General features: G+C 49.5%; 1 protein-coding gene across 2 annotated transcripts; it reads right to left on the bottom strand.

Annotated features, from left to right (window-relative positions):
- Positions 1-11325: 11325 nt before the first annotated feature.
- LOC124653581 (serine/arginine-rich splicing factor RS2Z32-like) lies at positions 11326-15216 on the bottom strand. Of its 2 annotated transcripts, XM_047192644.1 has the most exons (8): positions 15103-15215; positions 13943-14064; positions 13249-13288; positions 13052-13147; positions 12734-12954; positions 12561-12650; positions 11765-11928; positions 11326-11734 (listed from the first exon to the last, which is right to left on the bottom strand). In XM_047192644.1, the coding sequence occupies exons 2-8, from the start codon at positions 14056-14058 to the stop codon at positions 11565-11567; spliced, it is 897 nt and encodes a 298-aa protein (XP_047048600.1). In that variant the 5' UTR covers positions 14059-14064; positions 15103-15215; the 3' UTR covers positions 11326-11564. The 2 variants fall into 2 exon arrangements, with proteins under 2 accessions (XP_047048600.1, XP_047048599.1); XM_047192643.1 differs by having other exon boundaries at positions 11326-11928; positions 15103-15216.
- Between the last annotated feature and the right edge of the window lie 433 nt (positions 15217-15649).

Raw genomic sequence — 15649 nt, 5'->3', positions numbered from 1 at the left:
TTTCATGCACTCTAAGGTTATTTAAATATGAACATTGAATTGTGGAGCTTGTTAACTCCGGCATTGAGGGTTCGTGTAATCCTACGCAATGGTGTTCATCATCCAACAAGAGTGTAGAGTATGCATTTATCTATTCTGTTATGTGATCAATGTTGAGAGTGTCCACTAGTGAAAGTCTGATCCCTAGGCCTTGTTCCTAAATACCGCTATCGCTGCTTGTTTACTCGTTTTACTGCGTTACTACTGCTTGTTTACTCGTCCCGGGCAAAGCACTTTTCTCGGTGCCGTTGCCACTGCTCATATATATTCATACCACCCGTATTTCACTATCTCTTCGCCGAACTAGTGCACCTATTAGGTGTGTTGGGGACACAAGAGACTTCTTGCTTTGTGGTTGCAGGGTTGCATGAGAGGGATATCTTTGACCTCTTCCTCCCTGAGTTCGATAAACCTTGGGTGATCCACTTAAGGGAAACTTGCTGTTGTTCTACAAACCTCTGCTCTTGGAGGCCCAACACTGTCTACAGGAAAAGGAGGGGGCGTAGACATCACACACCAACCCGATACAATCGAATCTTACTCCTGTGGCTCGATGGACCACTCCGATAGAATCAACCCGGAAGAGACACGAGGTAGAATTCCGGGGTGAGAGATCGGTGAGGGAGATGAATCGAGGAGTGGGAGAGAGAGTGGGCAACACTAGAATCTCACACAACTAAATCCATATCTCCAACAAGAGTGCCTTGATACAAAGGGGATCTAACCCTAGGGAGACAAAGCTCAAAGTCATGTTTAAGCCATATCTTGTCTCCAGAGCAGGGGTGGGCAACCTGGGCACTTATATAGGTTTACAGGGCGACGCGGGCCGAAGAGGTATAAGAATAACCGACCCAGAAAGATCTGGTCGAGACAGATACGCGAAATCCGGTCAGGGGGCCGGTTGGACCGGGTCTGGGGCCGGCCCATCCGGTCCAAACCGGATGCTGGGCCGTACGGTGACCAGGTGGGGCTCCCGGAGCCCCTGGACTGCTTCCGGATGGCACCGGCCTGGGATCCGGATTCGACCGGCCGGATCCGGTCTGCCGCCCAGTCAACCGGACCTGTGACCGGTTGGTCCGGCATGTGGCCCGGTCGGCCGGATCCTGGGCCGGATGGACCTCCTCCTCTCTCCTCTCCTTCCTCTTCCTTCTTCTCTTCTTTCCTTCTTCTTCTTCTCTCTTCCTTGCACCATGGGAGTTCCTTCTCTCTTGGTCCTTGTCGATGTTGGCACCTTGACATATATGGCGGGGCTTTGTGTTGTTGGTCCACTTGGGGGACTCCTTGGCCATGGTGTAGCGTCGACGATAGGCGGGGCTGCATCATCTCCCCCCCCCCCTTGGGGAAGAGTCGTTCTCGACTCTTGTTCCTCCTCATCTTCATGTTGTGGCGAGAGGTCCGAGATGGTGAATGTCTTGCTCACCAAGTACGTGGAAATTTGTTTGTTGATGATGTAGACGTTGATCCTTGTAGCTTGGTGAAGGACATGTTCTTGTATAGTTTCCCTTGTATCCTTATGGATGCTCGTCGTGGTGCGGGCGTCCTTGTTGTAGTCCATGACGGTTCTCCCATGTAGTGGTGGAGGGATAAAGTCGTGATCGAAGAAGAACTTGGGGAAAAACAACTTGCGAATGGAAAGCTTGTGGATGCCAATTTTGTGATCGGCGAACAAGAGGCTCTCAATCAAATACGAAGCATCAAGTCGTTTCTCAAAGAGGCATTTGGCAAAAATGGGAACCAAAAGAGTGTCGATGTATTCAAAATGTGGTAGGGCAAAAATTTGTGCATGTAAAACTTTCCTTTGTAAGGTGTCAAAAATGTGTTGTGTATCATTGTCCCAAACAAATGGAACAATCAAAAGGCAAGTAATGGCGGCAAAATTGTGGTCAAAATTTGTATGTGCAATGGCAAAGTTATGGAGACTTCTAGCTTGGGTGATTATGGTTGGCGTGAGCCGAGTATGGGTATCCTCAAGTTTCAAAGAATCCATTTCCATTGCCATAGATGAAATGAGAAATCCAAAGGAGAGTAACTTTTTGTGTAACAAGTGGCACAAGATGCATAAGGTATCTCCCACATGTATGACATGGTCCTTGAGATTCTCGGAGTGTATGATGATATCATCAAGGCATACAACAAGCATTGTGCCAACATGTGTGCACACAAACCATCGGAAAGAGAAATTGGTCCTCATATTTGTGGCAACACCAACGGTAAGACTCACATTATCATGCTTGCAAAAGAACCAAGAGAAAGAGAAATTGTTCGGCATGTTCAATGCAAAGCATGGGAAAGGTATTAGAGCCGGGTTCGATCTTGTACTTACTTGTATTATGCTCTCAAGAGCTCGTTTTGTCAACTCGTGCTCAATCGAGGTTACCTAGTTTTAGTTAGCATTCAATCACGCACATGTTAAATATAAAAAAATGATACACACGTTATATAGACACCGCATCAGCCCCCCCCCCCCCCTCATGTAGAGATTGAGGTCACGATTGCGAACCATAAATAAAAGTTGGTGTGCATCAATCGGTTTAGTGAAACTATCCTCTATATGGCCTTCAGAGGCAACAAAATTGTAACTCTAACATCTTCTCTCCTAGAGTTGTTAGCATAAACCACCACATTCGTAGCTAAATCTTTATTTTGGTACCTGTGTTTCGGGCGCAAAAAACCACCAGATTTTGACAAGGTTTTCTCAAATAGCACTAAACCATGTCTTAGCGCAAATTGACATGATTTCTGACAGGCCAGGCCCACATGTAAAGCTGACGAGGCAAAATTTTCTTCCAATAAACTGGGCCCCACATGTCAGCATAATTAAAAACACCCTAAATATTTGGAAAAAATCAAAAGTGAAAAGCTCCGGATGCCCCGCAGCCTCCCTGCACCTCCACCCCGCCGCCGGCGTACTCCGACGATGCAGGTCGCCACCGCCACCCGACAGCGAGCGCCGACGCCGCCCCCCTCCTGCCCCCACTCTGCTCCAGCGAAGGGGTAGCCGCCGCCGCGCCCCCGCTCCCGCTCTGCTCCGTTGAAGGGGTAGCCGCTTGGCAGCGAGCCAGAGGCAGGCCATCGCCGCCACCGCGCCCCTCACCGCCCCCTTCCCCGCTCTGCTCCGCCGAAGGGGTAGCTAGAGCACGGGTGCCGCCAGCATCCTCTTCCTCCCTGAGGACCTCCCCAATGGCCAGCCAGGACGCCTCAACGGAGCATGGTGTCGCGTCAGTGGGCTGCCTCGACGGAGCACGGCGTCGGTGGGGGCACGAGCACTGATACGTCTCCAACGTATCTATAATTTCTTATGTTCCATGCTAGTTTTATGACAATACCTACATGTTTTATTCACAATTTATAATGTTTTTATGCATTTTCTGGGACTAACATATTAACAAGATGCCACAGTGCCAGTTCCTGTTTTCTGCTGTTTTTGATTTCAGAAAAGTTGGTTTACAAATATTCTCGGAATTGGACGAAACAAAAGCCCACGACCCTTTTTTCCACGGAGTGTTCTAGAAGACCGAAGAAGAGTCGAGGAAGGCCAGCAGGGGGCCCACCCCATAGGGCGGCGCGGCAGTGGGCCCCCCCGCGCCGACATGTGGGGAGGGAGCCCCCTGGCTCCCCCGACGCTGCCCCTTCTCCTGTTTATTCCTTCGTCCCCGAAAACCCTAGTACCGAGAGCCAAAATACCAGAACAGTTCCAGAGATGCCGCCGCCGTCAACCCTAACTCGGGGGGTTCAGAAGATCTCCTCTGGCACCCTGCCGGAGAGGGGAATCATCACCGGAGGGCTCTACATCACCATGCCCACCTCCGGATTGATGCTTGAGTAGTTCATCCTTGGACTATGGGTCCATAGCAGTAGCTAGATGGTTGTCTTCTCCTTTTGTGCCATCATGTTTAGATCTTGTGAGCTGCCTATCATGATCAAGATCATCTTATTGTAATGCTACATGTTGTGTTTGTTGGGATCCGATGAATATGGAATACTATGTCAAGTTGATTATAGATCTATCTTATATGTGTTGTTTATGATCTTGCATGCTCTCCGTTGCTAGTAGAGGCTCTAGCCAAGTTGATACTTGTAACTCCAAGAGGGAGTATTTATGCTAGATAGTGGGTTCATGTCTCCATTGAATCTGGGGGAGTGACAAGAACCCCTAAGGTTGTGGATGTGCTGTTGCCACTAGGGATAAAACATCAATGCTTTGTCTAAAGATATTTGTATTGTTTACATTACGCACAGTACTTAATGCAATTGTCCGTTGCTTGCAACTTAATACTGGAAGGGGTGCGGATGCTAACCCGAAGGTGGACTTTTTAGGCATAGATGCATGCTGGATGGCGGTCTATGTTCTTTGTCGTAATGCCCTAAGTAAATCTCACAGTAGTCATCATGATATGTATGTGCATTGTTATGCCCTCTCTATTTGTCAATTGCCCAACTGTAATTTGTTTACCCAACATGTTATTTATCTTATTGGAGAGACACCGCTAGTGAACTGTGGACACCGGTCCATTCTTTTACATCTGAAATACAACCTACTGCAATCATTGTTCTCTTTTGTTTTCTGCAAGCAAACATCATTTTCCACACCATACGTTTAATCCTTTGTTTTCAGCAAGCCGGTGAGATTGACAACCTCACCGTTAAGTTGGGGCAAAGTAGTTTGATTGTGTTGTGCAGGTTCCACGTTGGCACCGGAATCCCTGGTGTTGTGCCGTACTACACTCCTTCACCAACAACCTTCACGTGATCTTCATCTCCTACTGGTTCGATAACCTTGGTTTCTTACTGAGGGAAAACTCGCTGCTGTACTCATCATACCTTCCTCTTGGGGTTCCCAATGGACGTGTACTTTACCGTCCCAAGCAAGCACCGCGTCGGTGGGAGGAGCACGGCAGAGGCCATTCTAGCCCGAGCACGGTGGCGGAAGGCGGGCACGGTGATGCGGCGGCGGCCAGGCTCGGCGGTGAGACGCGCGCAGCTGCGGCTGGTCTAGGCGGCGTGGAGGGCGGGCACGTCAAGGTGACGGTGCGCGTGCTCGGAGGCGAGCCAAGCGCGGCTACGGGCGGGCTTGGCGGCGAGGAGGGCAGGCACGGCAAGGCTGCGGCGGGCTCGGCCACGAGGCGACGCGGCTGGGGGATACGATTGGGGGCTCATCCTCTACTTTTTTGTTTTTATTTATTTTTTGTGTTATTTGACTTTTTTAACTGGGTGGGCTCTAGTCCACCTCAGAAATGGTGTCAATTTATTATCAATTCAGGATTAGGGCCATTTGAGAAAACATCGTCAAAAACTGGTAGTTTTTTGCGTCTGAAACACAAAGTGGTACCAAAATGAAGATTTAGGTGTCAATGTGATGGTTCTATGCTAACAACTCTCTCTCCTAGACAAAATGATAGTCCACATCAACATGCTTCATCAAAGTGTAGAACATCGGGTTTGTCTACATCGGTTATCACTCTATAACACAACAGGATTATCTTGAACAATGCCCAATTCACCAAATGAATATCAAGGTTACCTTGACTTATTGGTTGGGGGCAAACCACATATGACAAGCTGGAGCAAGTACTCATAGATAAATGTTGAGAATTCGATAGAAAACACACCGAAGTTAAGCAAAATGTATATACAAGATGTTTTGTACCGCCGTCTTTTTATTATTCTGAATAGATGTGTACAATGTGGTGTCTCTACTCGTGATTACATAGTTGGCCAACGATACCGTGGTTGCAGTAGCTGGATGTAATTGGTATCTTCCTGATATTAATATAATCCCTTTATCAAAAAAATGTTGTGGTTCAAGTATGAGTCTCAACAGGGGAAAGAACCCCATATTGGGGTCAGATTCCTGACACTCCACCTTGGTCTAGTACTCATAGTATTAGATACCCCAGTAAAAGTTCCAGAACCATGTCAAAAGAAGTGGTGTATATTCTTGTCATCGTGACATTAAAAAAACTTTGTACTCACTTGTTGGATGCGCTTTGTGAGGTTGTCTTTGGTAAGAAAAAAACACCTCTATGAAGATACCACGTAAACATTTACAATTTTGGTTGTACCTTCATTAGAATTTTGTTTGGGAGAGAAGAGCGAGATCATGTGAAAAGTCGGGAGACATAGGATGGTATGTTCTTGTAGTGCATTGACACAACCTGATGGACAAACATATATATCATCATCTGTTTATGGTTGTAGGGGAAATTTATAAGAATTGGCACTTGTCAAAAAAAAAAGTGAAACAGATACACTAGTGCATAGGAATGATTAATGGTGCCATGCAAATTTTTAGTATCAATTCAATGAATTTTTATAACCACTACAAAGACAAATTTTCTGTGTAATATTGTTATCTCTTAGTTTTAATATTCCCATCATAGTTTTCCTGCATTTATAAATACATTGAGTTTGAGGATGAAATTTTGAAGTCTGTATGAGAAATGCACATACATAAATAAGAGGTCATTTTCAGATTTACACAAAATTTTAATTTGCAACTGATATGCCCTGCTCATTCAGTTACTAGTTCTAGTTTCTACAGAAAGAATATTGAATGACAAAAACTTTTGGTAGATACTTAGCAGAACTATGCTATCCATAGACTTGGTATCCATATAGGTTGCTGTCTCAAATCTCATGAAGCTACGATTGTTTGCTTATGTAGACCAGATTCTTGTTTTACGGCAAAAACTTCAAACTATATGTAACGTACTTGTGTTGTACGTTATATAACATTTGGAGTCAATTAATCCTTGGGCACTAATAAAAGTACTCAATGAACAGGCGAGATGATTTCTTTGATAGCCCCGTGGGTTTGAACGATGATATGAAGGCCATTAATGATATGGTGTATGATGAAACGAATCATATCCAAGTATTCATCTTTATATTAGGCGAGAGTGGTGCTGGAAAGTTCACACTGGCAGATAATGTCTTTTTTCAGTTGAGGAAAAAATTCGAAGTGTATGCTCGATACAATATGCCACCGGATTCCAACACGGAAGTTCTGCTCAATGGAGTCTACCAGCAGGCATACCAGTGTCTGAAGTTATATAATCCAGGTTTTGAGCAGCCGGTGTATCTCCCTAACGATGATACCGCCGCGAAGCTGCGTCGGCTCCTGGCCCCTAGAAACCAAGCTGCCTCCAGTAAGAGGTATCTGCTGCTGGTTGTGGGTGGCATATCCTCCATAAACTTCCTCAACTGCCTGAAGGCATGCCTCCCAGATGACAAGGCCGTGGTGCTCATAGTGGATACCGAGAGTGAAGAAGTCACACGGCATGCTGACACCATGAACCAAGGTCGCACCAACAAGACCCTTATGTTGAGCCGTTTGGATGAAGCAAGAAGTGGACAACTGTTCTGCTCAAGGGCATTTAGTGGAGAGAAAAACACAAAGGGAAATGCAGAGCCAAGCATGAAGAATGAAAGTGAAGAGAAGACCCAGTACAACAAGACAGTGTACAAAATAACTGGGGGTTATCCTCTTGCTATAGTTCTTCTGGCTGGACTCCTCCGATTCAAAGAGAAGCATGGCCAGTGGGAGGCAATGCTGCAACAGCTCAGCCCTCAAGGACCTGGAGCTGAACTGTCCGAGGAGAAGTGTGTGAACCCTGCTGCAAGAACGGAAGCTAACCTCTCCACAACCACAGGAACAGTGATCGACAGGGTATTTTGGGCAAGCTTCGATGACCTCCCCAAAGACATCAAGTCATGCTTTCTCTACTTTGCCGCCTTCGCCAGGCATACCTACATATCCGCCCATGAGATGGTGCGTATGTGGGTTGCCGAGGGGTTCGTCGTGAAGCCGGAGCTGGGCAAGACTATGGAGGAGCAGGGTGAAGATTACCTCAAGGAGCTCGTCTCAAGGTGCCTTGTTCAGATCGTGCATGCAAATGCCAGCCGTGGCATTCAAAATGTCAGAGTGCATATGAGACTCCATGGGTTCCTGCGGTCAGAGGTTCGTGAAGCTGGCTTCATTGAGATTCACGACATGCACGATGCATTTGTTCCACAGTCTGCTCGCCGAATCGCTTTCAAGAGTTTTGACAGCAGATACACCATGCCTAGAAACAAGTTCCCTAAGCTGCGTTCCTTCATATGCAACGTCGCCGAAGGAGACAAGAGCAGTGCCAACACCGACGACAGTGCCAACACTACTTCACGGTGGAGATGCGCTGGTGGAGCTGATGTAAAAAATGAAGATATGGAAGACATAAAGTTCCTTAATGAGTCCAAGTTCCTCCGTGTAATCTCAATAGTGGGACTGAAGCTGGAGAAATTGCCCAAGGAGATCGGTGACCTGATCCACTTGCGATATCTTCTTGTTCGCAGCAGCCACCTCAAGGTTCTCTCATCGGACATAAGAAGATTGCTCAACCTGCAGACACTGGACATAAGGAAGACCAAAGTGGAGACGATTGACCCAGGATTCTGGAGGATTAAGGTGCTGCGGCATGTGCTCGCAGAAATACTCACTCTGCCAGAGACACTCGAGGAAAAACTGGGTGAGCTGCAAACGCTACATGGTGTACATCCTGCAATGGCCAGTAATTGGAGTCAACAGAGTTGCCCACTTCACAAGATGACCAACCTCCGATCATTGGAGCTGCATGGATTCGTTGATGCTACACACGGTGCTGCGCTTGACAATGCTCTCGCAAAGATGCATCTCCTTGGCCACTTGAAGCTGAAAGGTGATATTATCCCTAAATGTGTCTTCGTAGGAAGGTGCCTCGAAAACCTTCAGACGACACAACTGGATGGAACGCTCCGCTGGCCTACGACCGACCAAGAGATAAAAGATATTCGCAAGCTCCGACCAAACCTAATGGAGGTGGCACTTGAAGGAAGCAACGATGCGGCCACGGAACTAGAGCTGATAGGCTACAAGCGTGTGCCACGGCGATTCAAACCAGTTTATCGGCTCCCCCATTACCTGCCAACCTTCAGATGATCTTCTACGGAAGAATGATAACCTTTCTTGGTTCTCATTTGCCCAGTTAAATGTTTCGAAACAGTCTGATTGTATTGTTTTGCTTCGAATCTCTATTTCTTCATGCTTTGTATGTTGCCGTTGTCATCAAATAAAAGCAAGAAAGGGCGTATGGATTCAAATGCGCCTAAGTTTGCATACTTTAAAAAACAGAGCAAAAGCTTTATCCCAGTCTATTAAGAAGAAGTGATTGGACAACATTGTCTGAAAGTAAATAAATAAATAATTGTATGCGGTATTATTTCACCCAAGCGCTTAGCTCTCGTGGTTACCAACAAACGGGAGATTCGATGACCCCCACAGTTCGTCTGCCTTTGATTGTAAGGGCATCTCCAACCGGGCGACCCAAACGGACGCGCTGGGCCGTCCGTTTTGGGCCGTTTGGGTCGCCGCCCGGACACGCGGACAGCGCCCCACGTCCGCGTGTCCGTTTGGGTCGCACGCTGCGCCCAACGCGGCGACCCAAACAGACGCCACGTGGTTCGTCTTCCTTGCGCGGCGCTGCGCCATGGCAGGCCTCGACGGGACAGCCATGGTGGGCGGTGGAACGCGCGGGAAAGTTCCCGCGCGCACCAAGGTTCCCGCGCGCGCGAAAACGCCATTGGCGCGAGCGACCGCCCAAGTTTCCCGCCAGGCCTCCGGCTATAAAAGACGGCGGCGGTCTCACACAGACCGCAACACCATCCTCCCCCCCCCCCCCCCACCTTCTCCGTCGCCATGCCGCGCACCCTGCAGGCCACATGGGCCAAGCTCTCCCTCGCCGCCCGGGCCAGGTTCCCGCGGACGGTGGAGGAGGAGCGCGCGGACTCGCGGTGGGTCGCCGACGACGAGGCGCTCCGCGTCGCTGCCGAGGCGGCGGCACAGAAGGCCGGTGACGCGGAGATGGTGGAGGCGGCCGCGGAGGGCTGGCACGAGACCGCGGACGGCTGGTACGAGGCCGCGGAGGAGGGGGCGGCCGCCGCGGAGGAGCCCGTCAACGAGGAGGACCTCGCGCTGGCGAACATCAACGCCGCCATCGAGGAGCGACTCGCCGACCTCACGCGCGTGACGAAGGAGCACGAGGGCATCTGGCGGGCCGGCCGCCGCCGCTTGGCGACCTCCTCGGCCGGAAGAACGAGCTGCTCGCTATGCGAGCAGCCCGTCACCTCATCCGGATGCCGCCGCCCGAGCGGCGCGCCCGGGAGGATGCTGCGTCGGCGGAGCGTGGCCGGCAAGAGCGCATGCGCCGGCGGCGAGGAGATCCACGAGGGCCGGGCACCCGCCCGCGTCCGCCCGGAGGCGCGCACCGCCGTGGAACGCGCCGCTCGCGCAGGAGGTGGAGCAATGCGGGAAGCGGATGGTTCCGCCGCGAGAGGCGGAGCGCGAGCGCGCCCGAGGTGCGCGGACGGAAAGGAGGAGGATGGTGGCCTCCGCCCAAGCCGCCGCTGCCGCCGCCCGCGCCCGCGCCGCCGCCGCCGCGCCACCCAGCCCGTAAGCTGGAGTGGAATCCTCACGCGTAAAGGCCGCCCGCGTCGAGTGAAATCCACGGCCCCGACGACGAGCCGGCGAGGAGTCGCCGGCGAGACCGCCGGCCCCATACGTATAGGGTAGAAGTAGTAGCTAAAAAAAATGTAATGAGTTCTTTTTAATGAAAAATATTGTTCATGCCTATGACACGCGGGCCAGGGGCGGACAAGGGGCGGACGCGAGCGACCAGCCTTTCGCGTCCGCGGCCACGCAAACCCGGTCAAGATTTGGGCCGGGTTTGCGTCGATCCGGACGCCGCGGGCATCCGTTTTAGGGATGGGTCCGCGCGCTGGGCCGGTTTTTTGTCCGGCTCGACCCATCCGGACGCGCGGGCGCGGGATGGGTCGCCCGGTTGGAGATGCCCTAAGCCCCCTTCTTCGCATGTGTAGGGTGTCCGAGGGCTCGGCTACAGCAGCCATGTTGGGTCAGCAGCTACTCACGGTTGGGACGTGCCAACGAAAGGTAGGAGGAACAGAAGCCAAACTCCTCCGTAATTAGAACCATATCTTGATTAATAACTTAATGAAGAGATAAACAGGGGCACCATCAAATATTGTCATTTCAGCAGGGGCATGAACAAACTACAGTGCACCTGTTGGGTTCGATCCCATCTACACCATCAAGCATCAAATCTTCCTGCCACATTAGCATTGTCTCACCATTAATCCCTCGGGCCCATAACATTGACAATCCTCAGAAGATCATAATAAGCACGAAACATTATTTGTCTGATGGAATACAGATGAAGCAAAATCATCAACCCATTGTGCCCAACACATTGAAGATACTCAAAATATCATAATAAGCACACAACATTATTAGTCTAATAGAATACAGCTGAACCAAAATGATCCCAAGTGCAACTTAGTACAACAGACATTAGTCTTCCCGCAAAGTACCAATACCAGAATGCAGAGTTGTACAAATTCAAATAAAAACTCATACAGTTAAGTCTTTCTTCAACATGACCATAAGAAAAGCATAGCCAGCACAGGAGCAAGCCGCCACCCTACCATTCTCCCTCTTAACCCCCACCTGGCGACGCGCTTCCTCCAGGAGAAGCGGCACGGTCGTTGCCGCCATTGTTGTCCTCTCCGCCCCTTGGGCTAGGGCTACGGCCATTTGCGGCAGGGCTCATGTCATGGTCACCCCTTGCTGGGCTCCTGCTGTTGTCCCTCGGCGCAGGGCTCCTGCTGCCGTTGGGGGTAGGGCTGCGGGCCCTGCCCTTGGCGGGTGAAGGGCTGCGACTCTTCATAGGGCTGCGGCTGTCGCGACGGGGACTCTTCGCAGGGCTGCGGCTGTCGCGGGGGCTACGCCTTGGGCTTGGGCTGCGGCTGTCGCGGGGGCTCCTTGACCGCCTCTCATCCCTCCTTGGTGAAACAGAGCGGCTGTGTAGAGCAATGGATGTTATACTGTCAGTGTTACATACAAAATGCAGATAACATGCCAAGGGGAAATAACAGTACCACCCATTTTTAACCTTATTTGTGTTATCTTTTAACACATATTTGTATGTTTAAAAAGCAACATCTAGATAAAACTGAAAACCCCTGGTCCACATAAAGTAAACCAATTTAGACAGAAAAGTTCCATTATGCAGTGTTGCAGAATAAGCATGACTCTACATAAAAGTTAATTCCTACATTCAACCGACTTCCATTCCAAAATAAGTGTCACAACTTTATCCAGATACGGATGGATCTACAAACAAAACTGCGACACTTATTTTAGAGCAGAGGTAGAACTATGCACACATAATACTATAATAGCAGCAAATGAAACTAGACCGGATCTGATAGGCACCTAAGATGTGCTTAAGAGGAAAACAGTTCGTACAGACAGCATGCACGAGAGAAACATCATGACAGTTGGACAAAGTAGATCCTAGACACATAGTTTGGAAGAAAAACCATGCCAGTCCCGCGTACATAAACTTCAGACTCCAGATCATTACGACAAGCAAATCATGCCATAGAAATCAACAAAAGGAAGCACGTAAATTTCCAAAACAAATACATACCTGTAGCTCCTGCTACGGCTCCTGCTGTAGCTCCTATCGCGGACCCTTCCGCGACGAGGTGATGGAGATCTGGAGTAACTCTTTCCACGCCTGTTTTCATCAAGGGGACTAAATTCATATATGCTCTATTTATAACAGAAAATTATAACAAGAAAAGACACCTCAGGACATACTTTAGGTTCTTAGGGCTGTTCTGACAGTCCCTTTCTATATGGCCACCATCTCCACAACGGTAGCACCTATTTTTCCAGTCGCCAGCTTTGCAGTCACGAGCCCAGTGGCCATCAATTCCACAGTTAAAGCAACGGCCAGAACCAGGAGGAGGTCCCCGACCCATATATTCACGGTCACCACCACGGTCACGGGACCCAGACCCTCCTTGGCCACGCGGAACCTAACATTAAAATGAAGATTGTAATCAGAAAGCGCGAAAACAAAAAATCTGCATCATTACGCAAACATATATCATAGATGAGAAACATTAGGATTACCCCTTTAGCAAACTCAACAATCATGCGGCTTCCATCAAAGTCACGCCCATCAAGGTTGTACCTTGCATCATCAGCATCCCTGGCATCACTAAACTCCTGCAGTATGATTTAGCAAAGAAAAGGAGTGGCAACAATGTAAAACAGCAGATAAGCAAACTAAAACGTTAAAAACAAGGTGAAAGAGAGCAGTTACTTACAACAAACGCAAACTCATGCTTCATATCCACATGTCGCACTCTGCGGAAATAGTTTCCAGAAACAGCAACACCGTCAAGACGCAAGTAGAGAAATGTATCACCATGCATACCGAACTAAACACCAGGCGCGATTGCGACCTCCATTTAAAACAGTCAATAGATTTTATCAAAACATTCGCCAAAGTCTGCTAGCAACTTCGGGAGAATAGCCACCGATTCCACCTAGGGCACCCTCCCACCAATCCACCATGGACTCCGAGGTTGGGAAAGCCCCAGAACCTTCAACAATATCATCCAAATTATTAACATGAACGGCTTGTGGATATATTTGATGGCGAGAAAATTAATGTGGGAGAACAATGACAAGGTGCTGGCTTAGACATCTTGTATGGAATAGCATTGCCTCAATGTAACCATGTGGAGAAATTCAGTTGCCTCTGAATTTCTGTTCTACTACATGCTTTTAGAATACCAGAAGCAAAGCTTTTGACTGCAAGCTAGGCACACAGAATTCACATAGGTGTGATATGCAACCCACCAAGATCCATCCAACCACGGTATAAGAAACTAGTACTACTTCTGATATTTGTGGAGGGCCTTATCCCTCCTAATGCAAGAAAGAAAAAACAGCTTTGACTGAAAGAATCCTGCTCAATGAACACAGGAATATTTAGGCGCCCAACTTGCTGCTCACCTCCCATATCTGGCGAAGAGGTCCTCAAGGTCTCTGGTCCGTGTCCGCGAGGAAAGACGGCCCACGTAGAGCCTCGTGCTACCGCTGTAGCGGTCACGCTCATCGTAGCGAGGCATCTTGCGCTGCAGCCACAACAGCAAACAAAAATATCTGAAATGTTAGAGCAACCACCAAAATCATTCATAGGAACAATAAACAACCAGCAAGGCAGAACAAGCTCCGCCTCGCGCAGAAGCAACTGAACTGATCTACCACAAATCTATCTTGACAGCGTGTTTGGTTGGGGGGAGTTAGAAGTAGGAAATGTGAGTCTGAGGGAGCTGGGACTGAAAATCCGCTGATCGGTTGATGGTAACGGGAGTTGAGGAGGGTAAGGGAAGGGGAGTTAAGGACCTCAACTCCCCTCGATCCTTTCCCTGGTAGGAGCAGGTAATTCGACTGGGGATGGAGAATTGAAAAAAAGAACTGTCATGGTTTCACCGCCTGCCACACATGGAAGCACGCCGCGCCACGGCAGCTTGACAACTAGATCTCGTCAACCTAGATGCGGCTGCCGGTGGACCTGATCGTGTATTCATGCCTGTGTGCTCAGTCCCGCTGGTGGCGTCAGCGTCATGTCGTTGTCATGCAGATCTTCCACCTCCAAGGCGCGACGAGCATTCTCTAGAGCACAGTTTCCCCGAGGTTGCTCTTGATTGTTGTTCAGGAGAAGCGGATCTCCCGTCTGCTCCTCGGAGCAAAGAGGAAAGTTCAGGACGCTGCTCTTTCCATGGTCGTGCGCGTCTACGCCTCGGGTCAGGTCAGTTCCGGGTAGAGGCGACGACCAAGGACATCAGAACAGCTAAAATGCATGATGAACCTTGCTGTCAAATTCTCAGCGGTAATTCTCGCGACACACCAAACATGGGAGTAGGACTAATAATCAAACCCCTCAAGGGAGTCCCGCTCCAAATCCCCCAAAGCTGTCAAACACGCTGTGACTGTGAGCAGCGGCATACAGCCAGGTGACCTAGATTATTTCTTCCACATACATACACACGCGCGCGCCCTAGGTAAAATGGTAGCATCTCGCGACGCGAGATAGAAGAGAAATTAACCCAAGATGCGGGCAGACCCGGCCTTAGGCTAGCCGGTGGCGAGCTGGAGAACGAGGTTCTGACCTGGGCAGAAGCGAGACGGGTCAGGCGGCGTAGATCTGCTGGCGGAGGAGCTCGGTAGACGGCTGCGGCTGCGGCGGCGGCGGCGGGAGGTGAAACCCTAGCCGCTTGTGGGACGGGAGAGAGGGCCGAGACAGTGTTCTCGATTTGGGCTTGGGTTTGTACTACTACTACTGGGCTCAGGTCAGCTGGGCACACGCTGGTGGCAGGGTCAGGTAATTTCGTCACATATGAGAGGGCATTTCTGCCATTCCAGTGTTTATTCCTGATGAAAACGATGACACCAATGCCTGACAAAGAGAAAAAGATGTTTACAATAATATTTAGTAGTATAAGATTAGTAGCACATATTTCCAAAAACTATCTAAAGACACCATCAACTTTCACACCCCTGGATCCTCAGCTAGCATGAGAGCACATTACATGGCCTCCAACGCAGCTAGGTCACTAATACCTTGGATCATCCTTGAAGAAACATCAAGAAACAAACCAGTATAGTCTCTACAAACAACACTCGCTGCACCATGGCTTTCATCCGGAGCTACAACAC

Source organism: Lolium rigidum, chromosome 5, assembly GCF_022539505.1.
Source record: "Lolium rigidum isolate FL_2022 chromosome 5, APGP_CSIRO_Lrig_0.1, whole genome shotgun sequence".
Taxonomy (NCBI): domain Eukaryota; kingdom Viridiplantae; phylum Streptophyta; class Magnoliopsida; order Poales; family Poaceae; genus Lolium; species Lolium rigidum.
The sequence above is the reverse complement of the archived record's forward strand: the minus strand, read 5'-3'. Positions and strand labels throughout refer to the sequence as shown.